Source organism: Salvelinus namaycush, chromosome 21 (assembly GCF_016432855.1).
Source record: "Salvelinus namaycush isolate Seneca chromosome 21, SaNama_1.0, whole genome shotgun sequence".
Classification (NCBI taxonomy): Eukaryota; Metazoa; Chordata; class Actinopteri; order Salmoniformes; family Salmonidae; genus Salvelinus; species Salvelinus namaycush.
Window position 1 is genome coordinate 5,678,769 of NC_052327.1, and position 24,247 is coordinate 5,703,015.

At 42.7% G+C, this 24,247-nt stretch overlaps 1 protein-coding gene across 9 annotated transcripts in view; it reads right to left on the bottom strand.

Moving 5' to 3' along the window:
- Window positions 1-24,247, bottom strand: part of nap1l4a (nucleosome assembly protein 1-like 4a) — a 60,444-nt gene that overhangs the window by 11,913 nt on the left and 24,284 nt on the right. For 8 of the 9 annotated variants that reach the window (XM_039017081.1, XM_039017078.1, XM_039017076.1 and 5 more), the window contains exons 10-13: window positions 991-1,010; window positions 490-609; window positions 267-302; window positions 124-168 (exon numbers count right to left, since the gene is read on the bottom strand). In XM_039017081.1, coding sequence (XP_038873009.1) covers window positions 124-168; window positions 267-302; window positions 490-609; window positions 991-1,010 — 221 coding nt within the window. Of the gene's footprint in view, window positions 1-123; window positions 169-266; window positions 346-489; window positions 610-990; window positions 1,011-24,247 lie in introns of those variants that run through there. The other variant, XM_039017083.1, reaches the window with a different exon arrangement.

Genomic DNA, 24,247 nt, shown 5'->3' on the forward strand with positions numbered 1-24,247 from the left:
ATGATAAGCAGTTGGGGCTAGGAGGCTACTTCCTTTGACACATGTACTTGGGTGAGGAGAACCATCAGTTGGGAACACACTCAAAAGAAGCATGTCCACTAGCAGCACTGCATAAATACTGACCTTAGGGTCAAAGTCTCCCTCGTCATCATCATCACCATCCTGCTCCTAAATCACAAGAGACAGAGTAAATAATGACAATTCTCCTTAGTATGTTCCATTTCACAAACATTTAACAAGATATTCATATCCAATCCTCTCCTTACCTCTTCAATTCCCTCCTCCAGCTCTTCCTCCTCAAACTGCACAGACAAGAGGACAGTGTTACACATTCTGTTACAGCTCCTGATTGGAAATACACACCACATACAAAGTTGTGGAAATGGAAAACTCTTAATCAATGTACTTTATGACAGACTCAATAGTTTCACTCATGTTATAACATGCACTTGCTGTATGCCTAAATGTGTGAGTGTGTGTGACACGTACACTTTCGTCATCCTCCAGTGCCTCTCCAGTGAAGTAGAGCACAGCTCGGGGGACTATCCTCTCACGGAAGAAATGGCCAATCTCAAAGTCTGTGGCTAAGGTGAACTCGGCGTCCTCGTCCTGGGGAGACAGTTGTTTTTTAGGACTGGACATCATAGGCCACTTTCCTAGACACAGATCCAGACCAGACCAGGGCCAGTACTCAGAAAACCTCTCAGAGTAGGAGTGCTGATCTAGGATCCATTTCCGCTTTTATATTAATTAATGAAAAGGGGAACCTGATCCTAGATCAGCAATCCTACTCCGAGATGTTTTGTAAATACAGGCCCTGGAGAAAAAAGCCTTATGAATGGGAAACCATTCAAATCCCTTTTTTAGTCCAGGATTAGGCTTCTGTCCATGTAACTGGCCCTCTATCAATATTTCCATTAAATTTAGAAACTGATAAAAGTAATATAAATTGTGCATTTGGGTCTGAAATGCAGATCATATATTACTCACCGGCTCTTCATCAGGTGACACTGGAAGAGAAAGGAAATGATAACCTCTGATTATTTCACTTTGATTTAGAAAGTGTACATTTTGCAAACAATCGTTTTACAAAAGTCAAACCTGAAAGGGCAGCCCGACATAGATCAATCACTCAACAATCAAATTACATTCACACCGCTGATAACTTCTATACTACACCTCCGTGAAATTAGTGACATCACCCAGGTGCTCTTTGATCTCGAATTCCACAGCAGTCACTCCCTGGTAAGCGACAGAGCACCACCCTCACTGACAAAACATTGATGAGTTTTCAAAAGGAAGGCGGAAATGTCACTGCTTTCTTTATCTAGTGTTGGGAAATCACTCCATCGCCAACCATGGCAATGAGTGACTCAACATCAATGTCATAGGTTTTAAAAGACATACCTAGGAGTCTTCGGGTGGTTGCACCAACATGGATTAACGCTTAAACTAGGTTAAATCAAGGTTTCTCTAAATGTTTAACTAATCCTAGTTCAATTAAATCCTTCCTGTAATCTAATAACAGTTTTCACTTTGAGCCTGTTGCTCATATGAATTAAAATAAATGGTGATTCATTCTAAACTGCCACTTGAGATGGTTTAACTGATAAATTCTACTGTGGAGACCAAAACGAGTTCCTCAAAGAATTAGAGACAGGTTGAATCCTGTTGAGTTCTATGATAATTAACTCATTATTAGTAGGCTATTTACATGCCCATTTTGTACAACAATTGAATTGGGGCTTATGATATGCCCAGCCTTGGTTTGAATGAGGATGTTACGCAACTTGCTGTAACGGGCCTGATAACAGTAACATTGTAGTGAAGTAGCATTAACGTTAGTTTTAAAGTACATTATAGGCATTGATATTTACCAGTTATTTATGCTTACTAAATATTGGTGGGTCAAGTTTTCCATTGTCATCATAGGGATTATGGAGAGGGGCAAACTGCTGGGGAATCATCTGACATCTTCTGGGTGATAGGATCAATTCCCTTGGACGGAGGCCCCTCTCCGGCTCCGGACTGAAATAGCCCATGCCTCTCCTCTGCCGCATCCTTTTTGGCTTTTAAGTTTTTCCAGCACGCTTTCATCCAATTTGGGTCCCTCTTCTCTTTAAGCCGTGTTGATCCATTACATTTGTTGCATAACATGGCCCAGGTGTCTTCATTTTTGACAGTTGTGTTGTCTGTCTTTTTATCCTCCAGTACGTTACTAAATTCCTCCATCAGCTCCGACCAGATTTTTTTTCATAAGCGGAGAAATGTGATCTTTGACGTGCCATGATCAGGTGGCAAGCGCACAAATAAAGAATGGCTAAATAATGTTAAGTAATGATAATAATAAATAATATTGTATGCTAGCTATCTTGGTTTATAAACCATCTAGCTACAGTAGCTAACAAATTTGTTTTCTGTCTAGTACTGGCAAATACCGGATTTAATTTCAAAATCAGCCAACCCATGAGAACCTTTCATGATGGAGATAGTTTTTCTAACGTTACATTGTTATTATTTTAAATCAAGGAACAGCAACTTTGTGGCCTGATTTGTCAAGTAGGCTAGCTACTTCGTTTCAACTCATGACATACCTCATATATTGGTGTAACATGTCACTAATCATAGTTTAAAACCGTTAAATCAGAGATTACCTGGTCCAGATTTAAAATTAAGTGGTGCAGCATATCTGATTAATTAAACCTAGATTTACAAAATCTAGATTAGCTCTAATCCTAGATGAATTTAAACCATGTTGGTGCGACCCACCCTTCATCCAATAATCTTGATCTCAATCTACACTGAAGAAAATATAAAATGCAACATGTTGGTCCCACGTTTCATGAAATAAAAGATCCCAGAAATATTCCGTAGGCACAGAAAGCTTATTTCTCTAAAATGTTGTGCACAAATTTGTTTACATCCCTGTTAGTGAGTATTTCTCCTTTGCCAAAATAACCCATCCACCAGACAGGTGTGGCATATCAAGAAGCTGATTAAACAGCATGATCATTACACAGGTGCACCTTGTGCTGGGTACAAAAAGCCCAGTCTAAAATGTACAGTTTTGTCAACACACAATGCCAGAGATGTCTCAAGTTGAGGGAGCTTGCAATTGAATGTTCACTGTAAGATTGTCCACCAAAGCCGCCTCCAACAATTTTAGAGAATTTTGCCTAACAACTGCAGACCACCGGTATGGCGTCATGTGGGCGAGCGGTTTGCTGATGTCAATGTTGAGAACAGAGTGCCACATGGTGGCGATGGGGTTATGGTATGGCAGGCATAAGCTATGGACAATGAACACAATTACAACATTTAGACGGCAATTTGAATGCACAGAAATACTGACGTTATCCTGAGGCCTATTTCTTTTAATGCATCTGTGACTAACAGATGCATATCTGTATTCCCAGTCATGTGAAATCCATAGATTGCATTTTTTTCCTACTGCATTTTTTTCTTCACATTACAATCCATATCAGGATATCGGTCAAACTAAGTAAATTCTTTGAAATTGTTACATGTTGCTTTTATATTTTAGTTTAGTATAATTAATTCTAAGGATACTGTATGTTGCAAAATCACGATTGGTCACCAACGTTCATGTGGGCAATGCCACACCCATGGAAAACAGCCCAAGAATGTCACAACCACTACTGTACAAGCAGAGTATTCATAGACTGAAAAAATATCAAATGAATAATGCAACAATTTTACTAAGTTACAGCTAATAAGGAAAATCTGTCAATTGAAATAAATTCATTAGGCCCTAATCTATGGATTTCACATGACTGGCAATACAGATCTACAGAGATATCTTTAAAAAATAAAGTAGGAGCGTGGATCAGAAAACCAGTCAGTATCTGGTGTGACCATGCACCTCATGCAGCGCAACATCCTTCGCATAGAGTTGATCAGGCTGTTGATTGTGGCCCCACTCCTCTTCAATGGCTGTGAGAAGTTGATGGATATTGGAGGGAACTGGAACACGCCGTCGTACGAGTCGATCCAGAGCATCCCAAACATGCTCAATGGGTGACATGTCTGCTGAGTATGCAGGCCATGGAAGAACTGGGACATTTTCAGCCTCCACGAATTGTGTACAAATTCTTGCGATTCTTGCATTATCACGCTGAAACATGAGGTGATGGCGGCGGATGAATAGCACAACAATGGGCCTCATGATCTCCTTACGGTAGCTCTGTGCATTCAAACTGACACGGCCCGCTACCAAAACCCGCGGGCTCTCCTTCACTGCAGCCGACGTGAGCAAAACATTTAAGTGTCAACCCTCGCAAGGCTGCAGGCCCAGACGGCATCTCCAGCCACGTCCTCAGAGCATGCGCAGACCAGCTGGCTGGCTGGTGTTTACGGACATAATCAATCAATCCTTATCCCAGTCTGCTGTCCCCACATGCTCCAAGAGGGCCACCATTGTTCCTGTTCCCAAGAAAGCTAAGGTAACTGAGCTAAATGACTACCACCCCGTAGCACTCACTTCCGTCATCATGAAGTCCTTTGAGAGACTAGTCAAGGACCATATCACCTCCACCCTACCTGACACCCTAGACCCACTCCAATTTGCTTACCGACCCAATAGGTCCACAGACGATGCAATCACACTGCCCTAACCCATCTGGACAAGAGGAATACCTATGTGAGAATGCTGTTCATCGACTACAGCTCAGCATTTAACACCATAGTACCCTCCAAACTCGTCATCAAGCTCGAGACCTTGGGCCTCGACCCCGGAAACTGGGTCCTGGACTTCCTGACGGGCCGCCCCCAGGTGGTGAGGGTAGGTAACATCTCCACCCCGCTGATCCTCAACACTGGGGCCCCACAAGGGTGCGTTCTCAGCCCTCTCCTGTACTCCCTGTTCACCCACGACTGCGTGGCCATGCATGCCTCCAACTCAATCATCAAGTTTGCAGACGACACTACAGTGGTAGGCTTGATTACCAACAACAACGAGACGGCCTACAGGGAGGTGAGGGCCCTCGGAGTGTGGTGTCCTCACTCAACGTCAACAAAACACAGATGATCGTGGACTTCAGGAAACAGCAGAGGGAGCACCCCCCTATCCACATCGACGGGACAGCAGTGGAGAAGGTGGAAAGTTAAGTTCCTCGGCGTACACATCACGGACAAACTGAAATGGTCCAACCACACAGACAGCGTGGTGAAAAAGGCGCAGCAGCGCCTCCTCAACCTCTAGAGGCTGAAGAAATTCCACTTGTCACCAAAAACACTCAAACTTTTATAGATGCACAAATCGAGAGCATCCTGTCGAACTGTATCACCGCCTGGTACAGCAACTGCTCCGCCCATAACCGTAAGGCTCCCCAGAGGGTAATGAGATCTGCACAACGCGTCACTGGGGGCAAACTACCTGCCCTCCAGCACACCTACACCACCCGATGTCACAGGAAGGCCATAAAAATCATCAAGGACAACAACCACCCGAGCCACTGCCTGTTCACCCCGCTATCATCCAGAAGGCGAGGTCAGTACAGGTGCATCAAAGCAGGGACCAAGAGACTGAAAAACAGCTTCTATCGCAAGGCCATCAGACTGTTAAACAGCCATCTCTAACATGGAGTGGCTGCTGCCAACATACTGACTCAACTCCAGCCACTTTAATAATGGAAAAATGTATGTAATAAATGTAACACTAGCCACTTTAAACAATGCCACTTCATATGGTTTACATACCCTACATTACTCATCTAATATGTATATACTGTACTCTACTGCATCTTGCCTATGCCATTCTATACCATCACTCATTCATATATTTTTTTTGATGTACATATTCTTATTCATTCCTTTACACTTGTGTGTATAAGGTAATTGTTGTGAAATTGTTAGGTTAGATATTACTGCATTGTCGGAACTAGAAGCACAAGCATTTCGCTACACTTGCATTAACATCGGCATGTGACAAATAAAATTTGATTTGAATTGCTATCGATAAAATGCAGTTGTGTTCGTAGCTTAAACCTTCCCATACCAAAACCGCCACCATGGGGCACTCTGTTCACAACGTTGACATCAGCAACACACTCGCCCACACAACGCCATCTGCTCAGAACAGTTGAAACCGGGATTCACCTGTTTAGAGTACACTTCTCCAGTGGCAATCAAAGGTGAGCATTTGAACACTGAAGTCTGGATTCTGACAGGATATGCAAAAATTCTTTGCTTGTGCAAACCCACAGTTTCATCGGCTGTTCACCCCCAGGTGAAGAATCCGGATCTGGAGATCCTGGGCTGGCGTGGTTACACGTGGTCTGTGTTTGTGAGGCAGAATGGACACAGTGCCAAATTCTCTAAAACGATGTTGGAGGCAGCTTATGGTAGAGAAATTAACATTCAATTCTCTGGCAACAGCTCTGGTGGGCATTCCTGCAGTCAGCATGCTAATTGCACGCTCCCTCAACTTGAGACATCTGTGGCATTGTGTTGTGACAAAACCGGACATCTTAGAATGGCCTTTTATTGTCCACAGCACAAGGTGAGACTGTGTAATGATCATAATGTTTAAATCAGCTTCTTGGATGTGCCACACCGGTCAGGTGGATGGTGTTACGCACGCCTCTGAGAAGAGGGAACGCAACTCCCTGCTACAACTCAACTCTCTGAAGTGCAAGAGGTATGGACTGTAGGTGCGAGTAAGGATGACACAAAAGCAGAATTTACCGTTTACTAGAATTTATTTTCTTACACGGTAATATGGGGAAAAGGGGCTGGACGGAACCAAAGCAAAGAAAGTAAATATCAAAGTTCCCCCTCTCCTATCTAACCTGCCTACCCACTTAACTTACCTAACTTAACACCGCCTGGTGCCCTAACCAAAATACAGGGGGTGGTCCGCCCAGGTCTTACCTAGTGTGCCTAGACAGTAAATATACTACGGGTATATGTATGCCCTCGGGCCTCTTGCCTAAGCACTCCCTAGGTGCCTTCTCCTTCCCCCCTGGGAACAAATGAAACAGAGTAAATATTAATGATTTCACAAACACACAAACACAGGACATAGAAAAACTGCTACCAACAACAACAGTACATGCCACACTTTCTGATACACAACCCACACTATATCACAATCTAAATTTTCTCTCTCTCAATCTCCAAATCTCTACTCCTTATCTCATCTCTCTCCTCTCTCTCCAATCTCCTCTCTACTGAACAGAACACTGGTTTTTATATCTTCAGGTGGCAATGTTAATTAGTCAGCTGCTTCTTGACGAGGGGGCGGGGTCAGCTCCAATCACCAATTAGCCTGGGGTCGACCAATCAGCTGGTTGGGGAGTATTTCAGGAAGCCATCTCCTGAAACACACACACTCAAATACAAAACAGAACACAGAAACTGGGGAACGTAACACGCCCACCACAAAAATTGCAAACATACAGTTTGTAATAACAAAACCCAACGCTTCCCCAGTTAGTAAACCCGTGATAGAGCGTCAGCAACCACATTCGCTGAGCCCTTCACATAGGCTATCTGTACAGTATATCTGGTAAGAACTTGTTACCTGACCTGGTTTTCGGCAATGGACCTACACCATCAATTATCACTTTTTCAAACAGTTCCCCCACCACAGGAATCGGGCAGAGCGGTGCTCTAGGAACGGTTTGATTCGCTTCCCAGTGAGTTGACATACGTGACATGTTTTACAAAATTGGACCACATCAGACTTCAAACCTGGCCAGAAAAAATGACGAAAGACCCGGTTATAAGTCTTTGTGATCCCCAAATGTCCAGACCACGCCTGGTCATGGGCGAGTGACAGCACCTGCTGTCGGAACGGTGTAGGAACAACCACTTGACACACTTCACTCCATTCATTAACGGTGTCATGAGCTGCCCATTTACGCATCAAAACTCCTGCTTCCATAAAGTAGGCAGTCTCTTTAGTTTTAGCTTCCTCAATGGAAATTACTGAAGCAAAACACTTGCGAAGACTGGCGTCTCCTTTTTGACATTCAATCACCTTCTCTGGGGTGACAGACAAAAGAATGTCATGTAATTGGGGCGCGATTTCGCAGTCCCCTGCCTAAGTTTTTTCAGGAGTAAAAACTGTCGGACTTGCAGAAGGAATACTCGGTGCATTGTCTTCTACTTCAACATTCTCAAAAATGGAACTAGCCAAATCCACCACATCTCCTAGCTTGCGAGATTGTGCCCTCGTTAACACACAAGCAGGAAAAACATGTGGAAATGCTTGAACCAATTTCTCATCTGCAATTTTGATTTCTGGGTTGTCTACTACCTCTAACACAGGAGTAACGTTACCACCAGCAATATCATTCCCTAATAGCAATGTGACTCCTTTTACTGGCAGTGTAGACACTACACCAACACGGAAACGTCCTGATACCAAGTCTGACACTAAGTGGACCCAGTGTAGTGGTACAGGTACTGTATTTGTCTCTATCCCCTGTAATATAACATGTGAGCCACAATACGTTTCAGGAGACCAGGGTAAAGCATCAGTAATGATAACTGACTGCGCCGCCCCGGTGTCTCGTAAGATTTTAATTGGCTTTTGATCAGCTTGTTCTCCAGTTAAGGAAACACAACCGGTAGAGATAAACGGAGCATAAACAGGATCCGGTTTCTCAAATGCTGAATCAAGAACTCGGGCCAACGGACGAGCCAAAGACTTGACTAAACCCAAACTTTCCCTTTTTGGGGACGGTGACTGGGACTGTTTCGGTTTATTTTTCAAAACTGGGCAGTCCGCAATCACGTGACCCTTTTGGTGACAGTAAAAACATTCACGGATCTCATGAAAAGGCTTGTCAGAGGAAAAGCGACCTGAACGAGGCACTGATGACGTAATCAGTCTACCTTCAAAACGAGGTGCACCAAAGACAGTCTTGTGTGTCAAAGCATACTCATCTGCCAACACTGCTGCCTGGGCCAAAGTCACCACTTTCTGTTCATTTAAATGAACTACAATTCTATCAGGGAGGTTGCTTTTAAAATCCTCCAACAGCATCAACTCCCGAATATCAGAAAAGGTGTTAGCTTTGCTGGCTGAACACCATCGATTAAACAGAGACTCTTTGTCCCTAGCAAACTCAACAAAAGTACGCTGAGAGGGTTTCTTGTGGTTCCTGAAGCGCTGTCTATAAGCTTCAGGCACCAACTCATAAGCCCGCAACACAGTAGTTTTAACTGTATCATAGTGTAAACTGTCTTCCAGGGAGAGAGCAGCTACTACTTCCTGGGCTTTCCCAGACAATTTACATTGTAACAGGAGAGGCCAAACCTCGAGTGGCCAATGTAGCGCAGCGGCCACACGCTCAAACGCAGAGAAATAGGAATCAACTTCCGACTCTCGGAATGGAGGGACTAAAGCTATATTTTTACTTACATCAAAGTGGGCTTGATGCTGAGCAGCTTTTGGAGTCGTACCGGAGCCAGCATCCAGCTCCAGTTGTCGGATCCTCACCTCCTTGTCGGCTTCTATTTTCCTTATTTCAAGATCAAAATGCATCTGTCTCTCCTTATCTTTTTGCTCCATTTCTAACCGGGCCAGCCTCACCTTCAGCCTAGTGGTCCCTTCTGAACGACCTGAAGCAGAAGATAAAGGATCGAATCGAGGCAATGTAAAGGGGGTACGAGCAACCCCTTCCTTCGCCCTGTCCTCCGACTTGACATCGGAAGGTCTACCCGTCTCCTCTCCTTGCAATGAGAGAATTCTCTCTCTCACTAAACCCTCCCTGACTAGCACCAAAAGCTCAGCCTTTAGGGCTTTCTCAGGGATAACAAATCCATAATGGTCAGCTATAGCTAAAAGGTCTACTTTTCGAAACCTCACCAAACAATCAATAGAGGGCGCTTCAATGAACTTGGAGATGGCTGAGGCAGCCATCTTGTACACAACAATCTACTGAAAATACAAACTAAACAAGTCATCCAAACTCACAACCTACCATCACACCTCAATCACTAACCACAGAGAGCTCAGTGCAGCAGGGTCCGGTGGGTTTAATGGAATCCCGGATGAGCCCCCATTATGTTACGCACGCCTCTGAGAAGAGGGAACGCAACTCCCTGCTACAACTCAACTCTCTGAAGTGCAAGAGGTATGGACTGTAGGTGCGAGTAAGGATGACACAAAAGCAGAATTTACCGTTTACTAGAATTTATTTTCTTACACGGTAATATGGGGAAAAGGGGCTGGACGGAACCAAAGCAAAGAAAGTAAATATCAAAGTTCCCCCTCTCCTATCTAACCTGCCTACCCACTTAACTTACCTAACTTAACACCGCCTGGTGCCCTAACCAAAATACAGGGGGTGGTCCGCCCAGGTCTTACCTAGTGTGCCTAGACAGTAAATATACTACGGGTATATGTATGCCCTCGGGCCTCTTGCCTAAGCACTCCCTAGGTGCCTTCTCCTTCCCCCCTGGGAACAAATGAAACAGAGTAAATATTAATGATTTCACAAACACACAAACACAGGACATAGAAAAACTGCTACCAACAACAACAGTACATGCCACACTTTCTGATACACAACCCACACTATATCACAATCTAAATTTTCTCTCTCTCAATCTCCAAATCTCTACTCCTTATCTCATCTCTCTCCTCTCTCTCCAATCTCCTCTCTACTGAACAGAACACTGGTTTTTATATCTTCAGGTGGCAATGTTAATTAGTCAGCTGCTTCTTGACGAGGGGGCGGGGTCAGCTCCAATCACCAATTAGCCTGGGGTCGACCAATCAGCTGGTTGGGGAGTATTTCAGGAAGCCATCTCCTGAAACACACACACTCAAATACAAAACAGAACACAGAAACTGGGGAACGTAACAGATGGATTATTTTAGTGAAGGAGAAAAGCTCACTAACAGGGATGTAAATAAATTTGTACACAACATTTGAGAGAAAAGCTTTTTGTGTGTATGTAAGATTTCTGGGATCTTTGATTTCAGCTCATGAAACATGTGACAAACATGTTTTGCCTTTATATTTTTGTAACAAAAAAAAGTGTTAAATCAAAATATATTTTATATTTGAGATTCTTCAAAGTAGTCACCCTTCTCTTAACCAGCTTCATGAGGTAGTCACCTGGAATGCATTTCAATTAACATGTGTGCCTTCTTAATAGTTAATTTGTGGAATTCAATCAGTTGTGTTGTGATAAGGTAGGGGTGGTATAAAGAAGATAGCCCTATTTGGTAAAAGACCAAGTCCATATTATGGCAAGAACAGCTCAAATAAGTAAATAGAAAACGACAGTCCATCATTACTTTAGGACATGAAGTCGGTCAATAGTGAACATTTCAAGAACTTTGAAAGTTTCGTCAAAAAAAAAGAAACATCAAGCGCTATGATTCAATTTTACCAAGACTGAGGGGGATGGAGTGCTGCATCAGATGACCTGGCCTGCACAATCCCCCAACCTCAACCAAATTGAGATGGTTTGGGATGAGTTGGACCACAGAGTGAAGGAAAAGCAGCCAACAAGTGCTCAGCATGTGGAAACTCTTCAAGACTGTTGGAAAAGCATTTCATATGAAGTTGGATGAGAGAATGCCAAGAGTGTACAAAGCTGTCATCAAGGCAAGGGAAAGGGGGATACCTAGTCAGTTGTACAACAATGCATTCAACTAAAATGTGTCTTCCGCATTTAACCCAACCCCTTTGAATCAGAGAGGTGGGGGGGTGCCTTAAATCGACAACCACGTCATCTGCGCCCGGGGAACAGTGGGTTAACTGCCTTGCTCAGGGGCAGACAGATTTTTACCTCGTCAGCTCGGAGATTCGATCCAGCAACCTTCCGGTTACTTGCCCAACGTTCTAACCACTAGGCTACCTGATGCCGAAAGGGTGACTACTTTGAAGAATCTCAAATATATTTTGATTTGTTCAACACTTTTTTGGTTACATGATTCCATATGTGTTATTTCATAGTTTTGATGTCTTCACTATTATTCTACAATGTAGAAAATTGTCAAAAATAAACCCTTGAATGAGTAGGTGTTCTAAAACTTCTGACCGGTAGTGTACATACATACGATTCACCTCTCACGCGCTTGTGTAACACACAATCATTCAAACAGACAACACGCACGCATAAGTATAAACCTTCTTTGACAGTAACACATGGGTGTGTGTGCGCACACACGCACACACATTCCCACAGTGGTACCAGGCAGGCAGGGCTGCATTCCAGGGAGTTTGCTATGGAGGGAAAGTCAGATGAGTCAAGGTTAGCCCTTAGCCAGCATTCTCCCCATTTCCCACTCACATAGCCTGAGAGACAACACTGATTGCAGGGAGGAGATAGGAGATGGGGATGGAATGGACTTAACTTTCTTCAAGGGAAGATAAAAATAGGAAAGAAGATTAGGTAGAGACTTATGAAGTAAAAAAAAAACAAGAGGATGGAACAGAGGAAAGAGTTGAATTCATGTCAAGACATTTTGGCTACACTGAATTGAACTAAATGCTGGCTTACATTGAAGGGCGGGAAGTGAGTCTGAGAGGGCGAGGTGTACAATTTATGTATTTTTCTTCACAAATTAGATCTATTGTTTGAGAGATAGCGGATTCAGAGACTTGACTACACAGGCCCCACCCTGAGGGCACACACCTGAGCTACAATATTAATATCTACCAATCACACACCTAGGATACACCAAAGAGGTATTCAGAGTTTGAAGGTGAGGATTCAGGATTGGTGCATGCATGTTTGAAAGGAAGGGCTGACTAATAGATAGAAAATGGGAGTCAAGAGCTCAAATAAAAAGGTGCTTTTTTTACTCATTCAGATTACCTAAGGTATGCAAATCACCTTGTGACAGTGATATAGACGCACTAGTTGGGGCACCCTTACATGGTCCTACCACCTTTGGTTTTACACACACTTTTGTGTGTGTATTTGTGTGTGTTCCATTCTTCACCAAGACAATAAGAACTCCAAACTGGAGGTGTGTGTGATGTGTAAATGAGCTGTAGCTAAGTAAACAAAACAAAATCTCGGGTCGCACAAGCACACTGTTTAGTTCCGGCCTTGGCGAAGAATGGAAAGCTCACGTCTTTGACGCACGCTAAGCTTTGAAGTCCAACGTATGGTCGGACAGAAGTCTGATTCTAGTCCACAACAGAGACTGTGCCTACACAGACCAGGCTGTGAATAACACATCTAACCATGAATAGACAGTCATTGTGTAAGAGGCAATGTGAGCAGCCCCTGTCCTGCATATCTCTAAGTACGGACGCATTCCAGATGTATAAATATAATACCACGTTTAGGCCTACTTTATAAAGCACTTTCCATTATTACGAAAAGCATCTTAAACTCACTAATCAAAATTCACATCCAGAGATATTTAAAATGCCTAAAGAAGTGCTTGCCGTCTTAGTAACCAGATCAATATGATACATTGAAGTCTGTGCAGAATGAGTATTTGGGGGAAAGCCGTTCCACTGCCAGGATCAGGGTGCAGCAGGCAGGAGTGAGAGTCTACCGCCACCTGCTGGTTGTGTTGAACAACCGCAGAGAAACTACTGTATGCTACACATGGCCTGAAGAGAAAATCTTGCTTTCTGCATGCTTAGTTAACCTTTAAATGGGTACCCATGCATCTTACCTTTGAAGCATGGATACCTTTGTGTTATTTGTGCGGGTCTCATTTTTAGGAGTGGCTATCAAATCTTCTTTCAAAACTGTGTTTTTCCCATGATTGCATTAAGAATGTTGTGCAATGACTGGGTTTATCCGAATGCATGTTTCTCTCAATATGGCAGTCAACTTGAAAGTGCCTCGAGAGGAATATTATGTTCTTGGCATCGAATGCGACAAGCTGATCAATTGAATAGTAAACTGATTTTGCTGTCAGCCGTCTTGTTGGCTGAGGAAAGCTCTAGTATCTTTAAAGAGCGGCGGTAGAAATATTTAGTTGGCGTGGTGGCAACAACTTAGCAGCAACACAGCCCCACTTCCAAATTAATATAGCAGAAACACAGAAAGGCCGCTAGATTAGCTTGAAATGGGGACCATTCTTTGACAGAGGCCTGACAGTTCAATTTGTGAAGAACGGAACATTTGGCAATGTTCCCCCCTTCCATAACCACGTGTACCCACAGACGAAACAACGCTGTAAGTGAAGACCGCACAGAAATAAACATTTTGGCATAAATGAAATATTTTAGGTTTGGGGCAAATCCAACATCACAGAGTTGACCCTACATATTTTCAAGTAATGTGGTGGCATGTTATGGGTACGCTTGTTGTCAAAGGGCCTTCCACAAACTGTTGCCACAAAGTTGCAAGCTCAGAATCATCTAGAATGTAGTTGTATGCTGTAGCATTAAGATTTCCCTTCACTGGAACTAAGGGGCCTAGCCTGAACCATGAAAAATAGCCCCAGACCATTATTCCTCCTCCACCAAACTTTAGTCTGCACTATGGTAGCATTCTCCTGGCTGCCAAACTCAGATTCGTCTGTCAGACTGCCAGATGGTGAAGCGTGATTCCTCACTACAGAGAGTAGTTTCCACTGCTCCAGAGCCCAATGGCAGCGAGCTTTACACCACTCCAGCCAACATTTGGCATGGTGATCTTAGGCTTGTGTGCAGGTGCTTGGCCATGGAAACCCAATTCATGAAGCTCTCGACGAACAATTATTGTGCTGAGGATGCTTCCAGAGGCAGTTTGGAACTCGGTAGTGTGTTGCAACCGAGGACAGACCATTTTTACACGTTACAGCAATCGGGGGTCCTGTTCTGTGAGTTGTGTAACCTAGCACTTCGCCACATAGCCGTTGTTGCTAATATAGACATTTCTACTTCACAATAACAGCACTTAAAAAGGTGACCAGGGAAGCTCTAGCAGGGAAGAAATTTGTCGAACTGACTTGTTGAAAAGGTGGCATCCTATGACGGCGCAACGTTGAAAGTCACTGAGCTCTTCAGTAAGACCATTCTACTGACAATGTTTGTCTGAGGAGATTGCATGGCTGTGTGCTTGATTTTACACACCTGTCAGAAACGGGTGTGGCTGAAACAGCGGAATCCACTAATTTGAAGGGATGTCAACATACTTGTGTGTTTGTATGTACAGTCGTGGCCAAAAGTTGAGAATGACACAAATATTAATTTACACAAAGTTTGCTTCTTCAGTGTCTTTAGATATTTTTGTCAGATGTTACTATGGAATACTGAAGTATAATTACAAGCATTTCATAAGTGTCAAAGGCTTTTATTGACAATTACATAAAGTTGATGCAAAGAGTCATAATTTGCAGTGTTGACCCTTCTTTTTCAAGACCTCTGCAATCCGCCCTGGCATGCTGTCAATTAACTTCTGGGCCACATCCTGACTGATGGCAGCCCATTCTTGCATAATCAATGCTTGGAGTTTGTCAGAATTTGTGAGTTTGTTTGTCCACCCGCCTCTTGAGGATTGACCACAAGTTCTCAATGGGATTAAGGTCTGGGGAGTCTCCTTGCCAAGGACCCAAAATATCAATGATTTGTTTCCAGAGCCACTTAGCCTTATGGCAAGGTGCTCCATCATGCTGGAAAAGGCATTGTTCGTCACCAAACTGTTCCTGGATGGTTGGGAGAAGTTGCTCTCGGAGGATGTGTTGGTACCATTCTTTATTCATGGCTGTGTTCTTAGGCAAAATTGTGAGTGAGCCCACTCCCTTGGCTGAGAAGCAACGCCACACATGAAATGGTCTCAGGATGCTTTACTGTTGGCATGACACAGGACTGATGGTAGCGCTCACCTTGTCTTCTCCGGAAAAGCTTTTTTCCGGTTGCCCCAAACAATCGGAAAGGGGATTCAGAGAAAATGACTTTACCCCAGTCCTCAGCAGTCCAATCCCTGTACCTTTTGCAGAATATCAGTCTGTCCCTGATGTTTTTCCTGGAGAGAAGTGGCTTCTTTGCTGCCCTTCTTGACACCAGGCCATCCTCCAAAAGTCTTCGCCTCACTGTGCGTGCAGATGGACTCTCACCTGCCTGCTGCCATTCCTGAGCAAGCTCTGTACTGGTGGTGCTCCGATCCCGCAGCTGAATCAACTTTAGGAGTCGGTCCAGGCGCTTGCTGGACTTTCTTGGCCGCCCTGAAGCCTTCTACACAACAATTGAACCGCTCTCCTTGAAGTTCTTGATGATCCGATAAATGGTTGATTTAGGAGCAATCTTACTGGCAGCAATATCCTTGCCTGTGAAGCCCTTTTTGTGCAAAGCAATGATGACAGCACGTGTTTCCTTGCAGGTAACCATGATTGACAGAGGAAGAACAATGATTCCAAGCACCACCCTCCTTTTGAAGCTTCCAGTCTGTTATTCAAACTCAATCAGCATGACAGAGTGATCTCCAGCACTGTCCTCGTCAACACTCACACCTGTGTTAACGAGAGAATCACTGACATGATGTCAGCTGGTCCTTTTGTGGCAGGGCTGAAATGCAGTGGAAATGTTTTTGGGGGATTCAGTTAATTTGCATGGCAAAGAGGGACTTTGCAATTAATTGCAATTCATCTGATCACTCTTCATAACATTCTGGAGTATATGCAAATTGCCATCATACAAACTGAGGCAGCAGACTTGGTGAAAATGAATATTTGTCATTCTCAAAACTTTTGGCCACGACTATGTATGACTGTACCAGTCAAAAGTTTGGGCACCTACTCATTCCAGGGTCTGTATTTTTTACTATTTTCTACATTGTAGAATAATAGTGAAGACATCAAAACTATGAATTAACACCTATAGAAAAAAAGTTTAATAAAAGTAAATGTTATACTGCCTTGACAGCTTTGCACACTCTTGGCATTCGCTCAACAAGCTTCATGAGATAGTCACCTGGAATGCATTTCAATTAACAGGTGTGCTTTAATAAAAGTGGAATTTCTTTCCGTCTAACATGCTGACCAAACTAGACACACGTGTTCGCAGGTTGAAATATCAAAACTCTGAACCAATTATATTAATTTGGGGACTGGTCGAAAATGTTTAATGTTTTATGGCAATTTAGCTAGCTTGCTGTTAGCTAATATGTCCTGCGATAAACATTGGGTTGTTATTTTACCTGAAATACTGATCCAATCCACAGAAGAGAAAGGAATTTGGTTTACCTTTTTGTCACCTCTCCTCCTTCCTCAGGCTTCTAATTTACTTATTTGAACTTTATATGGCGGTTGGCAAAAAACTTTACGGTGCATTACTACAACCGACTGGGTCAGTTCATCTTTCAATCACACACACGAGTGTACATGCTCCTAAACACCAGTGAGGAGATGGGAGAGGCCGGACTTGCAGCACAACTGAGCGTCACAAATATAACCTTTTCAATTTGAGCGCCTGGCCACGCAGATGCTCGTTGAGGCACGAGAGCAGTGTGGGTGCAATGATTGAATAACATGTGTGTACATTTAATTTGCATGTACACAGACATGTGGTCAAGATGTTAATGCATTTGAGCCAATCAGTTGTGTTGTAACAAGCTAGTGGTGGTATACAGAAGATAGGGCTATTTGGTAAAAGACCAAGTCCATATTATGGCAAGAACAGCTTGAGCAAAGAGCAACAACAGTCCATCATTACTTTAAGACATTAAGGTCAGTCAAGTGAACATTAAGAACTTTGAAAGTTTCCTCAAATGCAGTCGCTAAAACCATCAAGCGCCATGATGAAACTGGCTCTCATGAGGACCGCCACAGGAAAGGAAGATCGAGTTCTCTGCTGCAGAGGATAAGTTCATTAGAGCTAGAAATTGCAGCCCAAATGAACGCTTCAAAGCTCAAGTAACAGACATCTAAAAATCAACAATTCAGAGACTGCATGAAATCAGGCCTTCATGGCCGAATTGCTACAAAGAAACCACTACTAAAGGACACCAATAATAAGAAGAGACTTGCTTGGGCCAAGAAACACAAGCAGCGGACATCGGACTGGTGGAAATCTGTCCTTTGGTCTGAAGAATCCAAATAAAAAAAATTAAAATCCAACGGCCATGTCTTTGTGAATGGATGATCTGCATGTGTGGTTTGCACAGTGAATCATGGAGGACGTGGTGTGATTGTACTTTGCTGGTGACACTTATTTATTTAGAATTCAAGGCACATTTAACCAGCATGGCTACCACAGCATTCTGCAGCGATACGCCATCCCATCTGGTTTGCGCTTAGTGGGACTATCATTTGTTTTTCAACAGGACAATGACCCAACACACCTCCAGGCTGTGTAAGGGTTATTTGACCAAGAAGGAGAGTGATGGAGTGCTGCATCAGATGACCTGGCCTCCACAATCACCCGACCTCAACCCAATTGAGATGGTTTCGGGTGAGTTGGACCACAGAGTGAAGGAAAATCAGCCAACAAGTGCTCAGCATGTGGGATCGACTTCAAGACTGTTGGAAAAGCATTCCAGGTGAAGCTGGTTGAGAGAATGCCAAGAGTGTGCAAAGCTATCATCAAGGAAAAGGGTGGCTACTTTGAAGAATCTCAAATATATTTTGATTTGTTAAACACTTTTTTGGACATTACATGATTCCATGTGTAATTTCATAGTTTTGATGTCTTCACTATTCTACAATGTAGAAAAAAGCAAAAAATAAAAACCCTTGAATGAGTACGTGTCCAAACTTGACTGGTACTGTACATAGTGCATTTGGAAAGTATTCAGACCTTGACTTTTTCCACATTTTGTTACATTAATGCCTTATTCTAAAATGGATTAAATAGTTTCCCCCCCTCAATCTACACACAATAACAAACAAAAACTGTTTTTTAGAAATTGTAGCAACTGTATAAAAAAATGAAACATTTACATACAGACTCTTTACTCAGCACTTTGTTGAAGCAACTTTGTCAGCGTTTAAAGCCTCAAGTCTTCTTGGGCATGACGCTACAAGTTTGGCACACCTGTATTTGGGGTGTTTCAGATCACATGTATAGCGTCCTGAGGGCGAGCGGTTTGCTGACGTCAACAATGTGAATCAAGTGCCCCACGGTGGCGGGGGGGATTTTGGTATGGGCGGGAATAAGCTACAGACAACGAACACAATTGCTTCTTATCGATGGCAATTTGAATGCAGAGCTACCGTAAAGGAGATCCTGTGGCCAATTGTTGTGCTATACATCTGCCGCCATCACCTCATGTTTCAGCATGATAATGCACGGCCCCATGTCGCAAGGATCTGTACACAATTCGTGGAAGCTGAAAATGTCCCAATTCTTCCGCGGCCTGAAAACTCAGACATGTCACCCGATGAACATGTTTGGGATGGTCTGGACCGACGTGTACAACAGCGTGTTCCAGTTCCCACCAATATCCAGCCATTGAAGAGTGGGACAACATTCTACAGGCCACAATCAACAGCCTGATCAACTCTATGCGAAGGAGATGTTGCGCTGCATGATGGTGGCCACACCAGATACTGACTGGTTTTCTGATCCACACCCCTACTTTTTTTTTTAAGGCATCTGTATTCCCACATAGATTAGGGCGTAAGGAATGTGTAATGGTATATGAACTGTAACTCAATAAAATACTAGAAATTGTTGCGTTTAGATTTTTGTTAAGCATATTTTTTACTCAGTCGGGGTCTCAACTCACTTTTGCGAGTTAGAATAGAAGTTTATCTAGCGGCCAGAAATTACCGCCCGGGGGGCACCCACTGATTTCGCTAGTCATTCTCACTCCGATGTCATATTTAAAACCGCAAACATCCGTCTCCGCACCATGGAGAAATTTGTAGAATTGCATTAAATTACTTATACATGTCATGACGTTGGCCTGTTGGGGGAGGTTTATGACCCCCATAAATACCTTTCCCCTTTTTCCTCTCTCTACTCTACCAATGTGACTATTGAACATCTTTTTGTTAACATGGAGAGTCTGGTAACATCAAAAGGTGGGAAACTGAACCATATTTCGGTAATCCAACCAGTTGAAAATATGGTACTTAATGAATATGATGTCAGATCAGTTGGCGTCTGAGACATTATTACTAGGACGACAAACTGTATATTGGGAAAGTCTACACATTCTAGTTATCAGATTCACATGGAATTGTGCAATTTAAATATGAAACTATTTGTGAAAAGATTAAATGTAATTTTAGCTTCTAAATGAGAGAATTGTTTTTCATGAGTGAAATATGCTCAACTCAGTGGCCCCGCCCATGTGAACAGACACTGGTTGTAAACTATGAAACACGGCCCTCTCCCAACCCAATATAAGCCACTTTACGAAAATTGAACTTCCTGTTCCAAGGACGTGAGGACTTACCATCCCCACGTAGAAAGGACAAAGACCACCTACAGAACTAAGCCAACCTCAGCAAGAACCTAACAAAATTAGCATCGAATTTCAACGTGAAGGTGACGACCTACACGCCGGAAGGATGAATTTCGACTATACCAGACAGAATATAGCATGAGCTTAAAGTATGGCAACTTGGTATGAACTTTGAACTCTTATTCACTAAAGAAGTGATACCGCCTAGCCGTTGCGTTAGCGCAGCAACTGAAGACTTGGGCTAGGAGAGGATGGACAGAGTATTTGTTCTACCACACGACGAATGTACTACCAAGTATCCATTCTACCAACAGACATACTTCAAAGGACAACCCGGCCTCCGACCAACCAATCGAAGCGCAGCTCAGGGTAAATATTTATTGCATTCTCCTTTTCCAAACGGGCGGTTATTTAGAATGCATAAGATACTGTATTTACGAAAGCATGGCTGCCTACGGCCCGTCTCAGTCTTCCCGCTCTTTCATTCAAAACCCAACCCCCTTTCTTTGTGTAACCAGCCGTCATATCTGTTCCATCCGCTAGGGCCGTTTTCCTTTGACATAATTTGTAATCAATGTATGATCCAGTGTGATTATTTAGGTATTTAGTAAATAAATAATTAAACCAAATTTTGTATTGCTGATTCAACTTGTTAGCCAGGGTTCGAGAAGATAACCAAGAATTTACAACTTTCAGATGAGACTAAGGTGACGATTAAATATTGACTGCTATTGAGGTTAAATATTACTAGGTCTTTAAGAGTTTATTCGGAAGATAACAGCTCTATAAACATTATTTCGTGGTGGCCCGACTTTCTGGTTAATTACATTTAACTGATTAGCTTAAATCAGGTAATATTAATTACATCAAGCAATATTAATTACAGAGAAATGATTTTATAGAATAGCATGTCATATCACTTAATCATGCATAGCCAAAGACACGACATACAATTCCAAAATCTCTCCACTCCATGGCAAAATGTGTAGAGTGGCAGCAAACTTGCTTTAAAACAAACATTCTCTACACCGCATGGCAAAATATGTATTATTGGTGGCGGCGGTGCAACTGCAGTCCCTCGACTAGTTGAGATTTGTTTGTTGCCCCCCACCCCAATCATAGTTGCCAATCCCTGCCTTAAAAGAAAACCTACCTCTGTCTTTTAAAGACTTTACAATTGGTTTGAGTTTTATTTTTCAGGGTAACATTTACCCAAATTATAAGGCCAAAGACACACCAGAAAGAGTTTCCAAAGTGATGAGTGTTTATTGGTCCAATCTCAGCTAGGGCTGTTACGTTGTCGGCAGTCACGAGTCACGACCGTCAAGTTCCACGTGATCTTTGAGTCACGGTAACTATGCTTCTCCAAATCTGCGCTCTGATGCCGCTGATGGTCATTAGTAGCCTTCCAAACTTGCTAACGGCCAGTCGCTAATGGCCTGGTACTCAGGGCTCTATTGTCCCTCCATCAGGTACTAATGGCCTGGTACTCAGGGCTCTATTGTCCCTCCATCAGGTCCTAATGGCCTGGTACTTAGGGCTCTATTGTCCCTCCATCAGGTCCTAATGGCCTGGTACTCAGGGCTCTATTGCCCCTCCATCAGGTCCTAATGTCCCTCTAATCACTCTGACATCAATGCAAATGCAATGGATAATCACATCAAACACTTCATGATAGCCCTAACATTGAGTTTGATGTGCAGCTGGTTTATGCATGGAATGAAATAAGTGTTCCTAAAAGCCCATGTTGCGCAACATGTATTATAGGCTATGGAATTGTGTGAGAAAACAGAGTTTTGATAGCCCACCAGCTTTCTATTCTGCTCTACAAAGGCTAAACACCAACTACGGAATAATTTTTACTGCAAAATCTGACTTCAAAGTTTCTGTCTAGACAGACAGCAATTTCTGATACTCCTTGATACAGTTGAAGTCGGAAATATACCTGATGCTAGGCGGGGTGGGATGTTTCTGGTTGGGGAGGGAAGATGTGGGCAAGTAGATGGGGACTGAGGGGTGGAATGGCTTGGGTTATCTTTGTATGCATTTCTTTGAATGTTTTTTTGAACCTCAAAAAAAGACAAAATGAAATAAAAAGTTGGTCACAAAAAAAACGTCCTCAGTGCAATCAGTAGGGCCGTGTCTCCATGTGAAGTGTGTGTGTGTGCAGATGGGATCATGTAGCAGTTCATGTGTTCTTGGTTGAAATATTACTTGATTCCTGTATATAGTGATCATGTTCCTGTACAGTGATATATATATATATATATATAATGTTCCTGTAAAGTGTATCTAGAGGATCTACAGTTGAAGTCGGAAGTTTACATACACTTAGGTTGGAGTCATTAAAACTATTTTTTCAACCACTCCTCAAATTTCTTGGTAACAAACTATAGTTTTGGCAAGTCGGTTAGGACATCTACTTTGTGCATGACACAATTTTCTGGAATTTTCCAAGCTATGTCATGGCTTTAGAAGCTTCTGATAGGCTAATTGACATCATTTGAGTCAATTGGAGGTGTACCTGTGGATTTGCAGGCTACAGGTGTTTTTTTTGTGGGACATTCTGAATTAAAAAATGACATTAGTAGGCTATATGTATAGACCCGATTAAATTGAGAACAGTCAGATGTGAGAATGTTATCAAGTGCTGGTCAAATTGTGACATTTTTCAAATCATTAGTTGCATCATGCAGCCTTAGAATGTATTAGAAATCAAAAGGTATAGACTACAGTTTGTATCACAACTAAAGTTGTATAAGTAACAAAATTAAGCATTTAGGAGGACCTTTTTCAAATGATCACTTTGTTAACCGATCAACATAGAATATCTGCATGTGTGCACTCCCTCTGAAATCGTTTGTGGAAAATGTCCTTGCCATTTTATTCAGCTCTGACCAATTGTATTTTTGACTATAAAATAATGCCACGGGAATTATAAGCAAATCTTATCTGCTAAATGAACTACTGTAACCCACAGCCATATCGCATAGCCAAATCGGGGCCTAAGACTCAGAATATGCTATTCTGTTCTTCCGAAATAGGCTACATTTACTTCATATCATAATGTTTATTTAGACTTGCCTAAAATCACGGATATTGTGATGGTGTAGGCTATATTACATGGATTTATTAGACGTTTTAAAACGGATGTTCCAAAGGTCTGCATCAGTAGCATGTAACCTATGCGTGGAAGCCAGGAGATGCTAAAAGTGTATATGTTAATTAACGGTTAACTACAGTTATTTGCATGACAGTTAACGCCACTGCCCTGGTCTCAGCCCTGACTTAAATCTACGTGAAAACCAGAGACAATACTCAAACATTGCGGTTCATCAATCTGAGCTGTGGACTCGAGTCACGTGACTTGGACTTGAGTACTACTCGACTTGGCAAAAAGAATAAACACTTGACACTCGAATTCAGCGTCAATAACTCTGGACTTAACTTGAGCTGTAAGTCGAGAGACTTGGATTTCCCAAAAGAGCAGCACCACCTTCCTCTCCTGTTAAATTCTGTCATTACAGTGAACATGCAATTCCGTTGTTCAAAACGGAGAATCACATGGGAAATGACCATTACATTTGGCTCTGCCTAGTGCCACTGCGCCAGAAGGTGCAGAAAGGCAAGGGGAAAAATAGAACACTATCCTATATTTTCAACACTTGTCGCTTGAAAATATGCTCTCTGAGCAAGAGTCTCCGTGAATGTTTAATCTCAGCCAACCACAGACCTCAACGCGCATGTAGTGGCCAGGGGGTAAATAAGAACACTTCGTTCCAATTGGAGATTTCATAATGTCAGCCAAAATGTAGCTATACAGTGCCCGCAAAAGTATTCATCCCCCTTGGCAGTTTTCCTGTTTTGTTGCATTACAACCTGTAATTTAAATTGATTTTTATTTGGATTTCATGTAATGGACATACACAAAATAGTCCAAATTGGTGAAGCGAAAAAT